The sequence below is a fragment of the Muscardinus avellanarius genome, assembly GCF_963383645.1.
Source record: "Muscardinus avellanarius genome assembly, chromosome: 1".
Taxonomy (NCBI): Eukaryota; Metazoa; Chordata; class Mammalia; order Rodentia; family Gliridae; genus Muscardinus; species Muscardinus avellanarius.
In genome coordinates, this window is record NC_137786.1 from 159290548 (window position 1) to 159304359 (window position 13812).

Genomic DNA, 13812 nt, shown 5'->3' on the forward strand with positions numbered 1-13812 from the left:
GTTAAAGGTGAGCTGAAATTGAGAGATGGTAATAAAGTTGGAGAAATATGAATAGGCTACTTCTTCTAAGTATATAAGAATACCTTATGGTAAATAGACTATATTTCCTAGGATAAACTGAAATAGTTGATTTAATATTAATTGACTTTGACTTAATAGTTAATTTACTTTGGTTCTGATATTCAACAATATAAAAATTAGGTACCACAAATGGTCTTCAGCAATACTGCAAATTTACAAAATTAGGCTGTAGTAGAAAATAGGCAATGTTTTCAAATCAGTGTAATCTAGATTTAAACATTTTTGTTTGCTTTGAATGTAAAAAGAAGTCTTTGGGGGCAAGAAGTCAAAATTTGGGCAAGGTCGACTTAAGCAGGAAATATCTTTTTTATGATACTGCTATATCCCAGGTCTTTATTTTTTATTTTGAATTGGTCTCCCTATGCTGCTCAGGCTGGCCTTGAACCTGTAATCCTCCTGTCTAAGCTGCTTAAATACTGGGACTATAGGGGTGCACTGCTATAGCTATACCCAGCTAGTTGTAAATATCTTTTATTTTTTAATGGTGCTGGGGATTAAACCTAGGAGTATAGGAGCATTCTACCATTAAGCTATACCCCCAGCCTACTTTATTTCTTATTTTGAAACAGGGTCTCATTAAATTACTGCATGCAGGCTTCTAATATATGATTCTCCTGATTTAGCCTTCTAAGTACTGGGATTACAGGTGTGCAACACTGTGCACGGCTAGTAAATATCTTTTAGATAATACAGATACTTAGTATCACCTACCCAATGGCCTCAAATCATCTTGAAAATAAATATTCCCAATAAGCTTCATGGAGAGGCAGGAGCATTAGACTAAACTCCTTAGGATTGCTACCATAGGCAGATATGAGGCCAAGAACAAGTTAGGAAAGTGTGGACATATCTGCAGGTATCTGTAACAGCCCTGTTTTCCTCTGTCATATGGATGTATCATTGTTTCAAGAACAGTCAGCCGGCACTTGGTAGGGCACTCAGTAGAAATGGTCCATGTAGAGCCCCTCAGAGCTTGCTATGGCGTTTTGTAGAGATGGGATTGTCAGCATGTGCTGTAGAGCACATGACTTGTAAGACCTCAAGAGTAAGTTCCCCAAGGCCGGTGTGCCTTTTCTGGTGTATGGTTGAAAGTGGGTAAAGGTCTTTAAAATTAGAGTTTCTAGTGCTATCTATGCTTTTAGATTTTTTTAAGCCTACTAAATATTAGAAGATGGTCTCTAGTGAGTACTATATGTCAGGGACTCTACAAATCTCCATCTGTAAAATGGGTTTAAGTTTTTAGGAACATTCTCATACTTACATAAAAGTAGAGAGTAAAACTCCCATGTAGTCTTCACCCAGTTTAGCTACGACTGACTCAGTCTGTCTTTACTTCTCTAATCTCTCCACCCTTTTTTGTTGGAGTATTTAAAGGCAGTTTCACCCCTACATGCTTCAGTGTGCATCTATATCTATCATCTATCTATATCTATCATCTATCTATGTATTTGAATGCAAGTCAGTTGTGGCTTCATGGCCTGTTTTTAAGTTATAAACTATTACCTTCTTCCACTTCTTCATGCTGCTGTCCATTGCTACTATTATAGTAACGTGCAAATTTTTATCCCAAAAGAAAAGCATGCTTATATATAGATCAAAACTGGAATATTCACCTCTTACACAATTTTTCAGATGACTATAATAACAGCTACATGAGATGTTTCTATAATTATACAAGTTAAATGATCTCTAACACCGTATACTTGAAACTTTTTATATATGTGCAAACATATCAAAATATAGCTTGCTACTAATTTCCATATAATTTCATGACATATATTTATAGATATTCAGTTCCCTAAATGTACAATGTGCACAAAGTTCTTAATATTGACATAAGGCCTTTTTTGTTAGAACAATTTCTATGAATGCAGTTCTTCCCCCAAAACCTAAGAACCGTCAATTAAATGTATAACCAGTGACTTGATATTCATTTTCGGTGAAGGAGCATGTGTGTTACAAAGCACCTCTCCGGGCATCTTCTATGAGGTCGGGATGTTTCAAAATAAAGAATAAAAAATAGGGCTATAGCTCAGAGGTAGAATGCTCCTGAGTTCAATCCTAATAATAATAATAATAATAATAATAATAATAATATACTACTATTACTACTACTACTAATAATAATAACAATAATAATTGAACAGTACTGGGAGCCCAGCTAAGATTAGATAATAGAAATTTATAGTGTGCTGTTACCTGACTTAGAGCAGGAATGCTCCGAGTAAAGGGAGGAAAAATAACTCATTGTGTATTCTAAGGTAGGAAAGTTATAAGGACAAGAACAGGTGCATCTGTGACATACAGAATCTTTTTAGAGACTAAGAGTTTAGATTTCTGGGTGATATGGGGTGACTTAATTGGAGTGGCACTATACCTTTAAAGAAAAAATGCTGAAACTTCAAGCACTGCTCTGAAAACTATTTTGAGGTTTCATTGGGATTTAAGTACCTAATAGTTAAATAGCCACTAAAAGATTTATCAGACATTCACTTTAACCAACCCCTGGGGTGTCCTTCAATATCACTCAACAGCTGCAGTTTCTTTAATTTTTCTTCTTTCGGCGCTTTCAAAATGCTGATGTATATAAAAGATGCATAAATCAAAGTGATGTTTTAATTCACTAAGTGCTTGAAGGGAAGGTGCACCAAGAAAATACATTCAATGAGAGGCTGATTTGCAGTGGTGTTTGTTACCACAACTGTATACACCACAACAGCCCACAACAAGGAAAATCAATCTTTAATAGACATGAAGAATCTGAGATGATATCTTACCTCTAATTTCTGGTTCAAATTGTTCAGTTCGAAGGGTATTTCTTCGTTGTGAGCTAGTTCTTTCTGGCGAGCTTTGTTTTGTTTCATCTGATGTATTCTCAGTTTTTCAAAGTTATTTGTTAGTTTAGAAAACTGTAATAGAAAATACTAATATTTTACTACCAACAGTTAAATCCAGCTTGCTTTCATGCTATTTCTTTTCTTGTGTACCTCTTCAAAAATTTAAGTCATGATTTGAAAGTGCAGTAAAGCTTAAATGTTCCAATTAGTGAAGATAGAACCAGTTATTAAACTAAATTATTGAAGCTGAACATGATTCAGCTTTCATGTAAATTTGGGACTTCATTAACTGCACAGTTAAACAATGATTCACTTGATAAATGTTTTGTTCAATTTTGCTTTAACCATATGTAGCAAAGCTCACAATTAAAAAAAACAAGTTTTTTTCTTACTTTTATTTAGTGCCATCTTGTGTTGACAATTTTAATTTCAGTAACTATAAAATAACCATCTTCTGCTTTATTCAAGAAAGCTGAATATTCAGTTGACGCTTCATATGAGCAGAATAGTGTACCAACATTTGTGAGAACATTTCTGTATCTCTGTTTTCAAATGGTTTTTATTTATACTTTGTTGAAATAAAGCTTCACCGGGAGTTTCAAAGTTATTACAGAGAGGTCGTGGGTCTGTTTTACCCAGTTCCTCCCAATATTTGCAACTTATTGACCTATATAGTGAAATATCAAGCCCAGGAAGTTGAAATTGGTTCCATGTATGTGGATGGTTTCATGCCATTTTATCACATGTATAGATTTGAGTGAATATAACCACAAATCAGGATTTAGAACTAGGGGTCTGGAGAACTGCCCAGTGGTAGAGCATGTGCTTAGCTTGTACATGGACCTGGGTTGAAACAACAACAACAACAACAATAACCCATAGATATTTATTCCATCACCACAAAGATCTCCCAGTGCCACCTCATTTTTATACCTCATCCTCCTCCCTTCAGGCCCGATAACCACAAATACTTTCCTATCTTTACAATTTTGTCATTTTGAGAATATTATCAAATGGAGTCATATGGCATATGATCTTTTGAGAGTAGATATTTTTACTCAGTTTAAGGACCTTGAGATCCATGTGTGAATCAGTAGTGCATTGTTTTTACTGCTGAGTAATATTCCAGGGTATGAATATCACAGTTGACCATTCACATATTGAGATTTTTTATTGTTTCCAGGTTTGGGGCTCTTATAAATCAAACTGTGAACAACTATGTGTACATTATCTGCCACTGAAGCAACTATTCCTAAGCTATGTTTTCTTTGTACAATTTTGCTAAGATATATTGAACCTACTATAAAATTCACTCGAATAATATTAGATTGAATGGATATACCACATTTTGTTTACCATGCATTAATTGATGGACACCTGAGTTGTTTTTGCTTTTATATATTATGAATAATGCTGCTATGAGCATTGGTGTACACGTTTTTGTATGAGTATATGTTTTTGTGTCCCTGGGGTATACACTGAGGAGTGGAATAGTTCCTTTTGAGGAATAGCCAAACTGCTTTCCAAAGTGGCTGCACCATTTCCCATTCCCACTCACACTGTATAGGGTTCTGGTTTTTCCATATCCTCACCAATAATTGTTATTGTCTGTCTTCTATTCCAACTATCCAAGTATACTAAGGGATATCTAACTGTGATTTTGATTTACATCTCTCTAATAACTAATGATGCTTAATATTTTCCATGTGATATTTCCCATTTTATATTACATTTTCTTTGAAGAAACATCTATTCAAATCTTTGCCTGTATTTCTTTTCTTTTTTTTTTTTTTTTGTGGTGCTGGGGATGGAACACAGAGGCATTCTGCCTCCGAGCTACACCTCCAGCCCTATTTTTATTCTTTATTTTGAAACAAGGTCTCACTAAATTGCAGAGGGTCTCACTAAGTAGCTGAGTCTGTCCACAAACTGTGATCCTCCTGTCTCTGCCTCCCAAGTACTGGGATTACAAACATGCACCACCACACCCGGCTTGCTTGTATTTCTTATGGACTTTTTCACTAGGTTAAACAGGGATATGGCATCTGTAATGCTTAGATGGCTGCTACCTTATGTGATATCTATGGTAAGGGAGAGAAGGCTTGTTTGTTTGTTGGAACAGTGGGAAGCTATAGGGATGAGTAAGAAAGAAAACAGTATCCTTCTCATGACATACGCAGAAAATATCATCATTTCTGAAATAGTCCTACCAGTAACTAAGCAGTAGAGACCAGTTTTATCCTTTCAATATCTATTTCATAATAGTAAATTATCACATTGCAAATTGCCATAGAATAAAGGACATATCTATTATGTAATAACCACAAAAGATAATTTTAGTTTCTCTGCTGGTCACATAGCTAATAATAATAATTTAATTAACTAATAAGTCTCCAGAGATAAAGAAAGCTATTTGTTTAGTACTATCATAAAAGTTAAAGTAGGGTACAGAAGGCACGCAGAGCTGATAATATAGTAAGAGGCAAAATCAGTACATACAAAAGTACAGTGAAAGACAGAGCCAAACATGGAATTCAAGTATAAGAAATTTTTGTTTGTATTAAAAATTAGTTTCAATAAAATTGATAGGTATATAGGTAAAAAACAGATCAAATATATAATATTAAACTATAAGTCTTCTTACTTGAGCTTTTAAGGTTTGTAGTTGTCCTTCATAATTCTGAGTCATTGCTAAATTACATTTTTCCAGACTGTCTAACTTCTGCCGAAGTAACCCCACCTGCATTAAAAATAAAGTTTAGTTTTACTTTCTATAGATCTTGCCTGACAAAATTAGAAAATGTGCAAGAGAAAAGCACAATTCAAATAAAGGTGCTGCACCAAACTAAGAATAAATATTTGTACTGCAGTTCTTAAAATAGCTATTAATAATTAAACTCACAAAAACCAAACACTGCTAGAACTATTTCACTAGGTACACATTAGGACAGTCTGGTACCATATGGGCATTTAACAAAAGATCCTTATCACATCACATTTTAAATTAAGATTTAGAATTTACTTTACATTATCTTTTTGGGAAGCTACATCATCATTACTCAGGCAACACCTCTATTAGCATAATTCAAAAAATTTTTTTGCTCCATTGCCTGCAAGGTAAACTCTGCTTTGGTGGTGCTATGAATAATTATTATGCTTTTATAAGTACTAACATTAAAACAAAAAGAAAAAAGGGCAGTTGTTAAGGATTTGGCTTATCAAATTTGTCTGCTTAAACAGTAGGTAGGGAGTCAGCTTACATCCATGTCCTTACAAGTATAGAAAAAAATGATCTTTTGCATATGCTAAGGACTGGGACCTGACTCTACTGAGAAGGGGCACTAGATACCAAGAATTAAGTTAAACATGCCAAACAATACCATTGGTATTATTCAAAAAACAAAGTTTCATTCTAAAGCCAATAAAGAAAGAAAAATGGCTGATGGATAGGTTAACGGATGATGTTTTAGGGCACGGGTAGTAAACATTTCTCTAATGCCTTACCCAAGATAAAAATTCAGAAACACAACAGCCTGTGTTAAATACGGGAGATGCTTTTCCTGCACTTATTAGGCCTGGGAACTCCCACACTTTCCTTGACCACCAGCCGGGCAGTGAGCAGCCCATCGGAGTGAGGGAACACATTAAAGTGGTTGTCTCAGGTACACACACAACGTTCAGCACACACTCATCTCTTCTGTCCCGTAATCAATTCTTGACACCTAATTTTTAGGAAATATTTTTCTAACAGATTACAAGGGGCAAATGCTTTTGAATCCTGCCTTGAACAAAGACATAGTTTTGATAACTACTTGTTTCTATAAAAGAAATAGAAGCACTTATGTCTTTGTTGGGAAATAATGTTTATTCCCTATCCACAATAAGTGTTTGTTTACTTTTACTAGTGGCATTGATGTCAAATGTCTGTCTTCAGTAAATACCTATGGATTTAGTCTCTGCACTGATTTCATAGAGTATATTTGGCACGGCATTAATGATAGATTTGCAAGGAATAAATACTATTTCTGATGTCTGAGTACAAGTGTCTATAATGGTAAGCAGTCTATGATAAAAATACTATTTGTAAGAGTCTAAGGAATTAACAACTTATTAACACATGTATTAAGTACCTCTTGACCTTTCTGATCCAAGCAAGTCTGTGCGTTTGCCAACTCTTGATCTCGAAGATCTAATCTCGTCTCCAAAGCCCGCATCTTTCTTTCCCAGTCCAATTTTTTGTTGCTTACCATGATGTCGATTTGTTCCATTAATTCCTGAAGCTCAGCCTCACAAGGAGATGCTCTGACAATTGCAGAATATTAAAATCCATTTTAAAAAGGGTGAAACGTGGGGACAAGACAAATTACTACTACATTGCTTAGCATAGCTTGATCATTTCCTCAAATGATGCAATTATTTAAATAGGAAGAAGTCTAAAAGCTAGAGGTTAATTTTAAAAATTAAAAATAAAAGCTAACTGCTAAGCTAGAAATATATATGTATGTACATATATACACACATACTTTATTTTTTAAAATAACATTTTCTCAAGTGGGTTAATTCTAGGGGATATGCTAATTATGAAAAATTATGTTTAGCTTAAGAGTGAATGCTTACATATAAATATACATTCACCTATGTCTGTCATTATTTGAGGAGGTTTGACAGAGGCAGACTGGGCCATCAATCATAACCATCAGGAAGAGAAGAACAAGTTTGAAATAGGTGGGCACAGCTTCAGGAGTACTAACTGGACTACAGTGCTGCTCCTCAAAGAGGGGACTTGACATAGCATGAAAGGAATTTCATGTTTGAAAGGAATGTGATCAGACAGGTGTGGACAGTGTGACATATCTTCAGACAGTGGGGATACTATTAGTCATATGAGTGGCCATTACTTGGGTCTGTTGCATTTGAAACAAGATCTTTGGTAATAGCCAGGACTATGGATGCTGAAGCTGGCAGGAAGACAGGTTGCTAGGTGCTCCCAGCAGGATTCACTTTCAAAGAAGCTGAAACAGTCCCCAGGGTTCAGTCATTCTAACTGTATGAACAGATAGATATTGATGCCTGAGACTTCAGTTTAAGGGACACACAACTGTACAGATTAGGAAAGCGAGTTATTTCAGTATTCATTTCAATGGTGATGACCAGACTTTTTATCTATTTGTGTAGCAGAGAGGAGGACAAGATGAGAGACAGGTGCAAAATGATAACATTTCTTCCAATTGGCTTTATGAATTCATAATTTTATTTAAGTTAAGGCTACTTAAGAATCATTTAATGTTTTGGAAAAATAAAACAAAACAAAGGGAGGCCTAGCCTGGGTTTGAATTCGTCCCCTAACATTGTCTGAGATTGTATCTAGATAGCATTGAGTTTTAGAAAATGCCTCTGAAGAACATTTTCATACACTGGTCTTTTTTTTTTTTTAATTGGGGATTGAACCAAGGGGCATTCTACCTCTGAGCTACACCCCCAGCCCTTTTCATTTTTATTTTAAAACAGGGTATTTCTAAGTTGCCGAGAGTCTAGCTAAATTGCTGGGGCTGGCCTTGAACCTGTGATCCACACCCCTAATCAGTAGAAGAGCTGCATCCTATCTTATGTGCCTATATACCACACAGCAAAAGACAGGGTACTTTGAACAAGAATATGCTAAAAATATAGCAGAAATCCCCTCCACTGTCATGCTGGGTTAGAAACAGGTATTAGAATCCAAAGAATTCAGAATTTCCAGAATTATTTTCTAAAATGCCCAGAGGCAACCTGAACAAGGCTGTCCCTTTGGTTTATTCAACAATACATTCACAAGTTACTATATCATAGAGGTTTTAAATTCAAAGTGCTCTTTTGAAGTCTTCTCATAGTAGTCTTGGACTAAGGTGCAAAGACTTCTTTCTTTTCTTTTCTTTTCTTTTTTGAATTAGGGATTGAACCAAGGGACATTCTACCTCTGAGCTACACCCCCAGCCCTTTTCATTTTTATTTTGAAACAGGGTATTTCTAAATTGCTGAGAGTCTAGCTGAATTGCTGGGGCTGGCCTTGAACCTGTGATCCAAAAAAGCCCCTGGGGCTTCTTTGATTTTTTTTTTTTTTACTTAAAACCTGAAACAAAAATTACAATAGTAGACTTTCAGGCTGGAAGGACTCCAGCAAGTTATCTAATCCAACTACCCATTCAGTGTGCACATTTCTTCCACAAGTGTTTCTAAGAGTCAACTATCTTATTAGCACTGATCAGATTTATCAGGTCAAGGAGAGTGCTCAACATCTGCATTGGTAACAAAGATATTAAGTGATTTTAATGCATGCCAAAGTTAGAATTCTATTTTGTTATATCATTGCAAAAAGGTCACCTAGCCTAGGTTTGAATTCGTCCCTTAACATTGTCTGAGATTGTATCTAGATAGCATTGAGTTTTAGAAAATGCCTCTGAAGAACATTTCCATCCACTGGTCTTAATGTGATATGCCGAGATCATTCAGAACTTTCAGCACAGTATGCCTTAAAGTACTTAAATACAATGTATTGAAAATGATTTTCAGTGTGTCTTGTCTTTTCTGCATAATGTTCAATATTAGAGATGGAATATGCAAATGAATGATGGACAGACTGTGTGATAGTAGACTCTGCCTGAAAATTCTACAATAACTTTTCTAGAAACCCAAATCTCAAGGTCTACAGCAACCATCCCAGAATGGTTACAACTTGTTCACTAACTGCCCATTTCCTTAATTTTTGCTCCCACTTCCAACTCAGAACTAGAGAAGCCCAAATATATTCCCCAATCCAGTCACATAGGATGCCCTCCTTATAGTCATTTGGTCTTCAGCCTCCCTATGCCTACAGCCTCCAAGGAGAGCAGACCTGGGGCTCCCCCTACCCCACTCTAAAGCTTTCTAATGCTCCTGTCAAATGCAAGTGATGGTGGGTGATTTCCTTGGTATACCCAGCTTTGAATAAACTGGTTGCTTGTTCTCATTGGGTGGTCATTACTAAATGATTTTTCTACTTCTCTATACCTGATACCTAGTATATTGCCTGGAAATTATACATTGGTTATTTAATTAAAAATGAATGACTATGATTAAGATTGTCAGACTTCCGGGAAGATGGCGACCGAGAAAAGCAGCATTTACGAGCCCTGCTAAATCTAGATCTCTATTGCCACAAAATCAGTGCTTTTCATAGCCAGAAAATGCCATCAGCAGAGAAATAAAAAATGTAAACACAAGGGACAGAGAAAACAAAGACTAAAAGAACAACCAGAGACCAGAAATCAAGCCCACAATGCAGCAGAGGGGCCACGCCGGCACCATCTTCCCTCCAGAGCACCAGGCTCCAGAGAGGAAAGATAAACAAGGAGCTGAAGTGAGCAGCTGTGGATCATTTAGGTGTAATTCAGCAATTCTTTCAGTGCAATGAACGTCTAAAAGTCCCAGTGGTCAAGCTCATCACGCCTTTCAGGGACTCAGAACGGAGCTCAAAACCAGAAAAGAAATACGTCAGCCTCACAGCTGAGGGCATTGCAGCGGCACCATATTGCCAGCAGCTCCAGCCTCATGGCTGAGCGCGTGGCAGCGGCACCATATTGCCAGCAGTGACAGCGAGTTCACCGCGCCCTCGACAGCTCTTGATCAACACGCACAATAACCGTGAGTGAAATTGCAGCCCCTAAAGGAGAAATCCCTGTACTGCATGCCCAGGGACTTTGATAATCTCCCTGGGTCTGAGATTTTGCAGTCCAACCCAGGGAAGGAGTAGCGGTGGCAGAGATACCACACCTTAGTCGCAGCTCCCCATGGGAAAACACCCAGCCCCCCAACAGTCTCGATTAACTCCCTGGGTCTGACACTTTGCGATACAACCCAGTAAAGGAGTAGTGGCGGCTGAGATTACCACAGACTCGAGATACAGAACACCCTAAGTGAAGTCGTAGTGATCCAGGGAAGGCACAAACTTCTGAAATCATGGGAAAAAGGAACAATAGAGCAATGAATGCCCACAACCCCATATTATCAGAACCTATTAACACAGAAATTCAGAGATCTCCAGAAGATCAAATCAGGAATATAACTGTAGAAATAATACAGGACCTTTGAAAAGAATTTAGAGAGAGTCTAAAAGATATAAAGGATGCAGTCATTTTAGTAAAGGCCTTAATTCAAAGTATAAACAATCGATTAAACCATATGGAGGATAGAATCTAGCTCCTAGAAGAGGATCACTCCAAAAATGAATGCATAATTTATAACTTAGAAAAAAAAATCAGACAGCAGGAATCTGACATTGAAGAAATACGGGCCCATTTTAAGAGAGCCAACCTAAGAATAGAGGAGGGTAAACAAGGTGAAACCAAAGGGATCAATAATATCTTCAAAGAAATAATAGCAAAAAAATTTTCCAAACATAGAGCAAGAGATTGATACACATGTCCAAGAAACTTTTAGAACTCCCTTTAGACAGGATCAGAGAAGAGGTTCCCCATGCCACATAATTGTCAAAATAACCAATGTGGAAGCCAAGCAGAGAATCTTAAAGGCAACAACAACAAAAAAAGGCCAAATGACATTCAGAGGCAAACCAATTAGAATCACTCCAGACTTCCCAAACCAAGTCATGAAAGCCAGAAGGGCTTGGAGGAACATATTTCAAACTCTGAAAGAAAACAACTTCCAGCCAAAAATTTCCTACCCAGCACAACTATCCATCAAATTAGATGGGGAAATAAGAGGCTTCCATGACAAACAGAAACTGAAGGAATTTATGTCTTCAAAACTAGCACTAGAGAAAATACTCAGAGATTAACTACAAAGAAGAAATAGGTAATACACACCAGAACCAAAGAAACAAGATTTTCCATACAGCAGACAACTAAGCAAAAAAGAATATATTCATGTGTTTACTGGTTAAAATCTTTGGAGATTCATTATCTATTTTAGTCTTTTACCTATTTCTAAATTGTATTGTTTGCTTTTATTGTTGCAAATTTTTAGGATTTATATTTGAAATACTAATATACCTTCAGATATAGCATTTGGAAATATTTTACCCCATTCTATCAGTAACTTTTAACTCTGTTTACATTGTCTTTGAATGTACAATTTTTTTTATTTTTTAGGAAGTTTGTTTGTCTATTTTGTTGTTGTTTGTGCCTTTGAAATCATATCCAAGAAATCATTGCCAACTTCAATGTTGTGAAGTGTTATGACCCAGGTTTTCTTCTAAAAGTTTATAGTCTTAAGATTTACATTTAGGTCTTTTATCTATTTTGAGTTAATATTTGTATATGGTGTTAGGTAAGGGTCCAACTTTATTCTTTTTTCATGTAATTATAATTTTTCAACAATATTTAGTGAAAGGATAATTATTTCCTTCACCAAATGTTCTTGGAAACCTTGTCAAAAAAAATTGACCATATATGGAAGAATTTATTTCTAGGCTTTTTATTTTACTGCACTGGTTTATATATCTGCCTTTATAGCAGTACTACACTGTTTCAATTAATGTAGCTTTATAAGGTTTGAAATCAGAAAATGTACATCTTCTAGCTTTGTTCTTTTTCGAGAAGATTTTGGATATTTAGAGTTCATATTTCATGTTAGGATAGATTTTTTTCTGGAAAAAAATGTAGGATAGTTTTGCCTTAAAATAAAAGAAAATAATATCCTCTGGTAAGAAAGAAAGCAAAAAGAAATATTGAAATGTTATCTCTAAGTGATCAAAAGTTTGATATCAGACAAATGAATCTGTTATGTGAGATTATTGGATAAATTGCTATAATATTAGATGTCAACCACTAAGCCAAGCATGGGAAGGAGAGAGGGGGAGGGGATGGTGTGGGGTAGGGGCTAACTGGGTGATGTGTGCACGTATGTCTACACAAGTTTTTTATCCCATTATGATGTATGAATACAGTGCATCAACAAAAAAAACCTACAAAAAAAGATTGTCAGACCCTTTATAATCCTCACAGCTCTCCTTTGAACACATTCTTATTTGTCTATTTTCTCCTTGAAATGTACTACTTTGGACTTCAACATAATACCATGGGTGTGGTCTAACTAGCTCAGAGAAAGACTTTACATCCTTTGTTTTGGTATATTTCATCTAATCAGATGATGATCACATTGGTTTTTAATTTGGGAAAAGGAAGGATAAAGCAGTGCTATTATAAAAACTCAAGGTGAGTCTTAAACCTAATTTATTTCTCATGCATTCTATGAGTAAGCCACTACTCACTATCATGCACTTGTTTTATGTCTTAGGGGGATCTATAAGCAGGGCTTTTTAGTTATCCTTTTTAAAATTCAGGTTGATATCCTTATTAAATTTCAGACGGACACCCAGTCCTTCAGTGAGGGTCATCATCACTGGTTCATTAAGCAGTATGTGAGGTGCTGGGGAAACAGACACAAGACCAATTGCTACCTGTGCACAGGACTCACAAGGCAGGCAGAATAAAAGAATGATGAATTCATGCAGGCACCTCAGGAAGGAGGGCTCCTGAATACAGACTTGAGGAGGGTGGGCTATCACAGAAGTCTTAAATGAGTTAACATCCAGGGTTATATTTGGGATTTTGTATCTGTTAGAGAATGTATTCACTATACCTCCCAGATTTGTGCCAGCTGATGATCTAATTAGCACTGGCTATTTTATATAGAGAGATATACATGCCATTTACTTTTACATATCAATGAAATATGCACATGTAAAATATATATTATACATATATAAAGTATATTCTTATATATTAAATGCATATTCATATAAAATTACTTTATTTACAAGTAATTGCTAAAATGCCATAAAGGAAAGAATGGAGGATAGAACCCCATGGCAATCCCCTGCCAAACCCTTCAGGGTAACAATGATCTCATCAATTTT

The 13812-nt window shown here is 36.0% G+C and overlaps 1 protein-coding gene across 4 annotated transcripts in view; it reads right to left on the reverse strand.

Annotated features, from left to right (window-relative positions):
- Positions 1-13812, reverse strand: part of DEUP1 (deuterosome assembly protein 1) — a gene marked incomplete at both ends in the record, with an annotated part of 85074 nt that overhangs the window by 55810 nt on the left and 15452 nt on the right. For 2 of the 4 annotated variants that reach the window (XM_080708316.1, XM_080708315.1), the window contains 3 exons: positions 2859-2990; positions 5563-5658; positions 7049-7213. In XM_080708316.1, coding sequence (XP_080564442.1) covers positions 2859-2990; positions 5563-5658; positions 7049-7186 — 366 coding nt within the window. Of the gene's footprint in view, positions 1-2858; positions 2991-5562; positions 5659-7048; positions 7221-13812 lie in introns of those variants that run through there. The other 2 variants (XM_080708313.1, XM_080708314.1) reach the window with 2 other exon arrangements.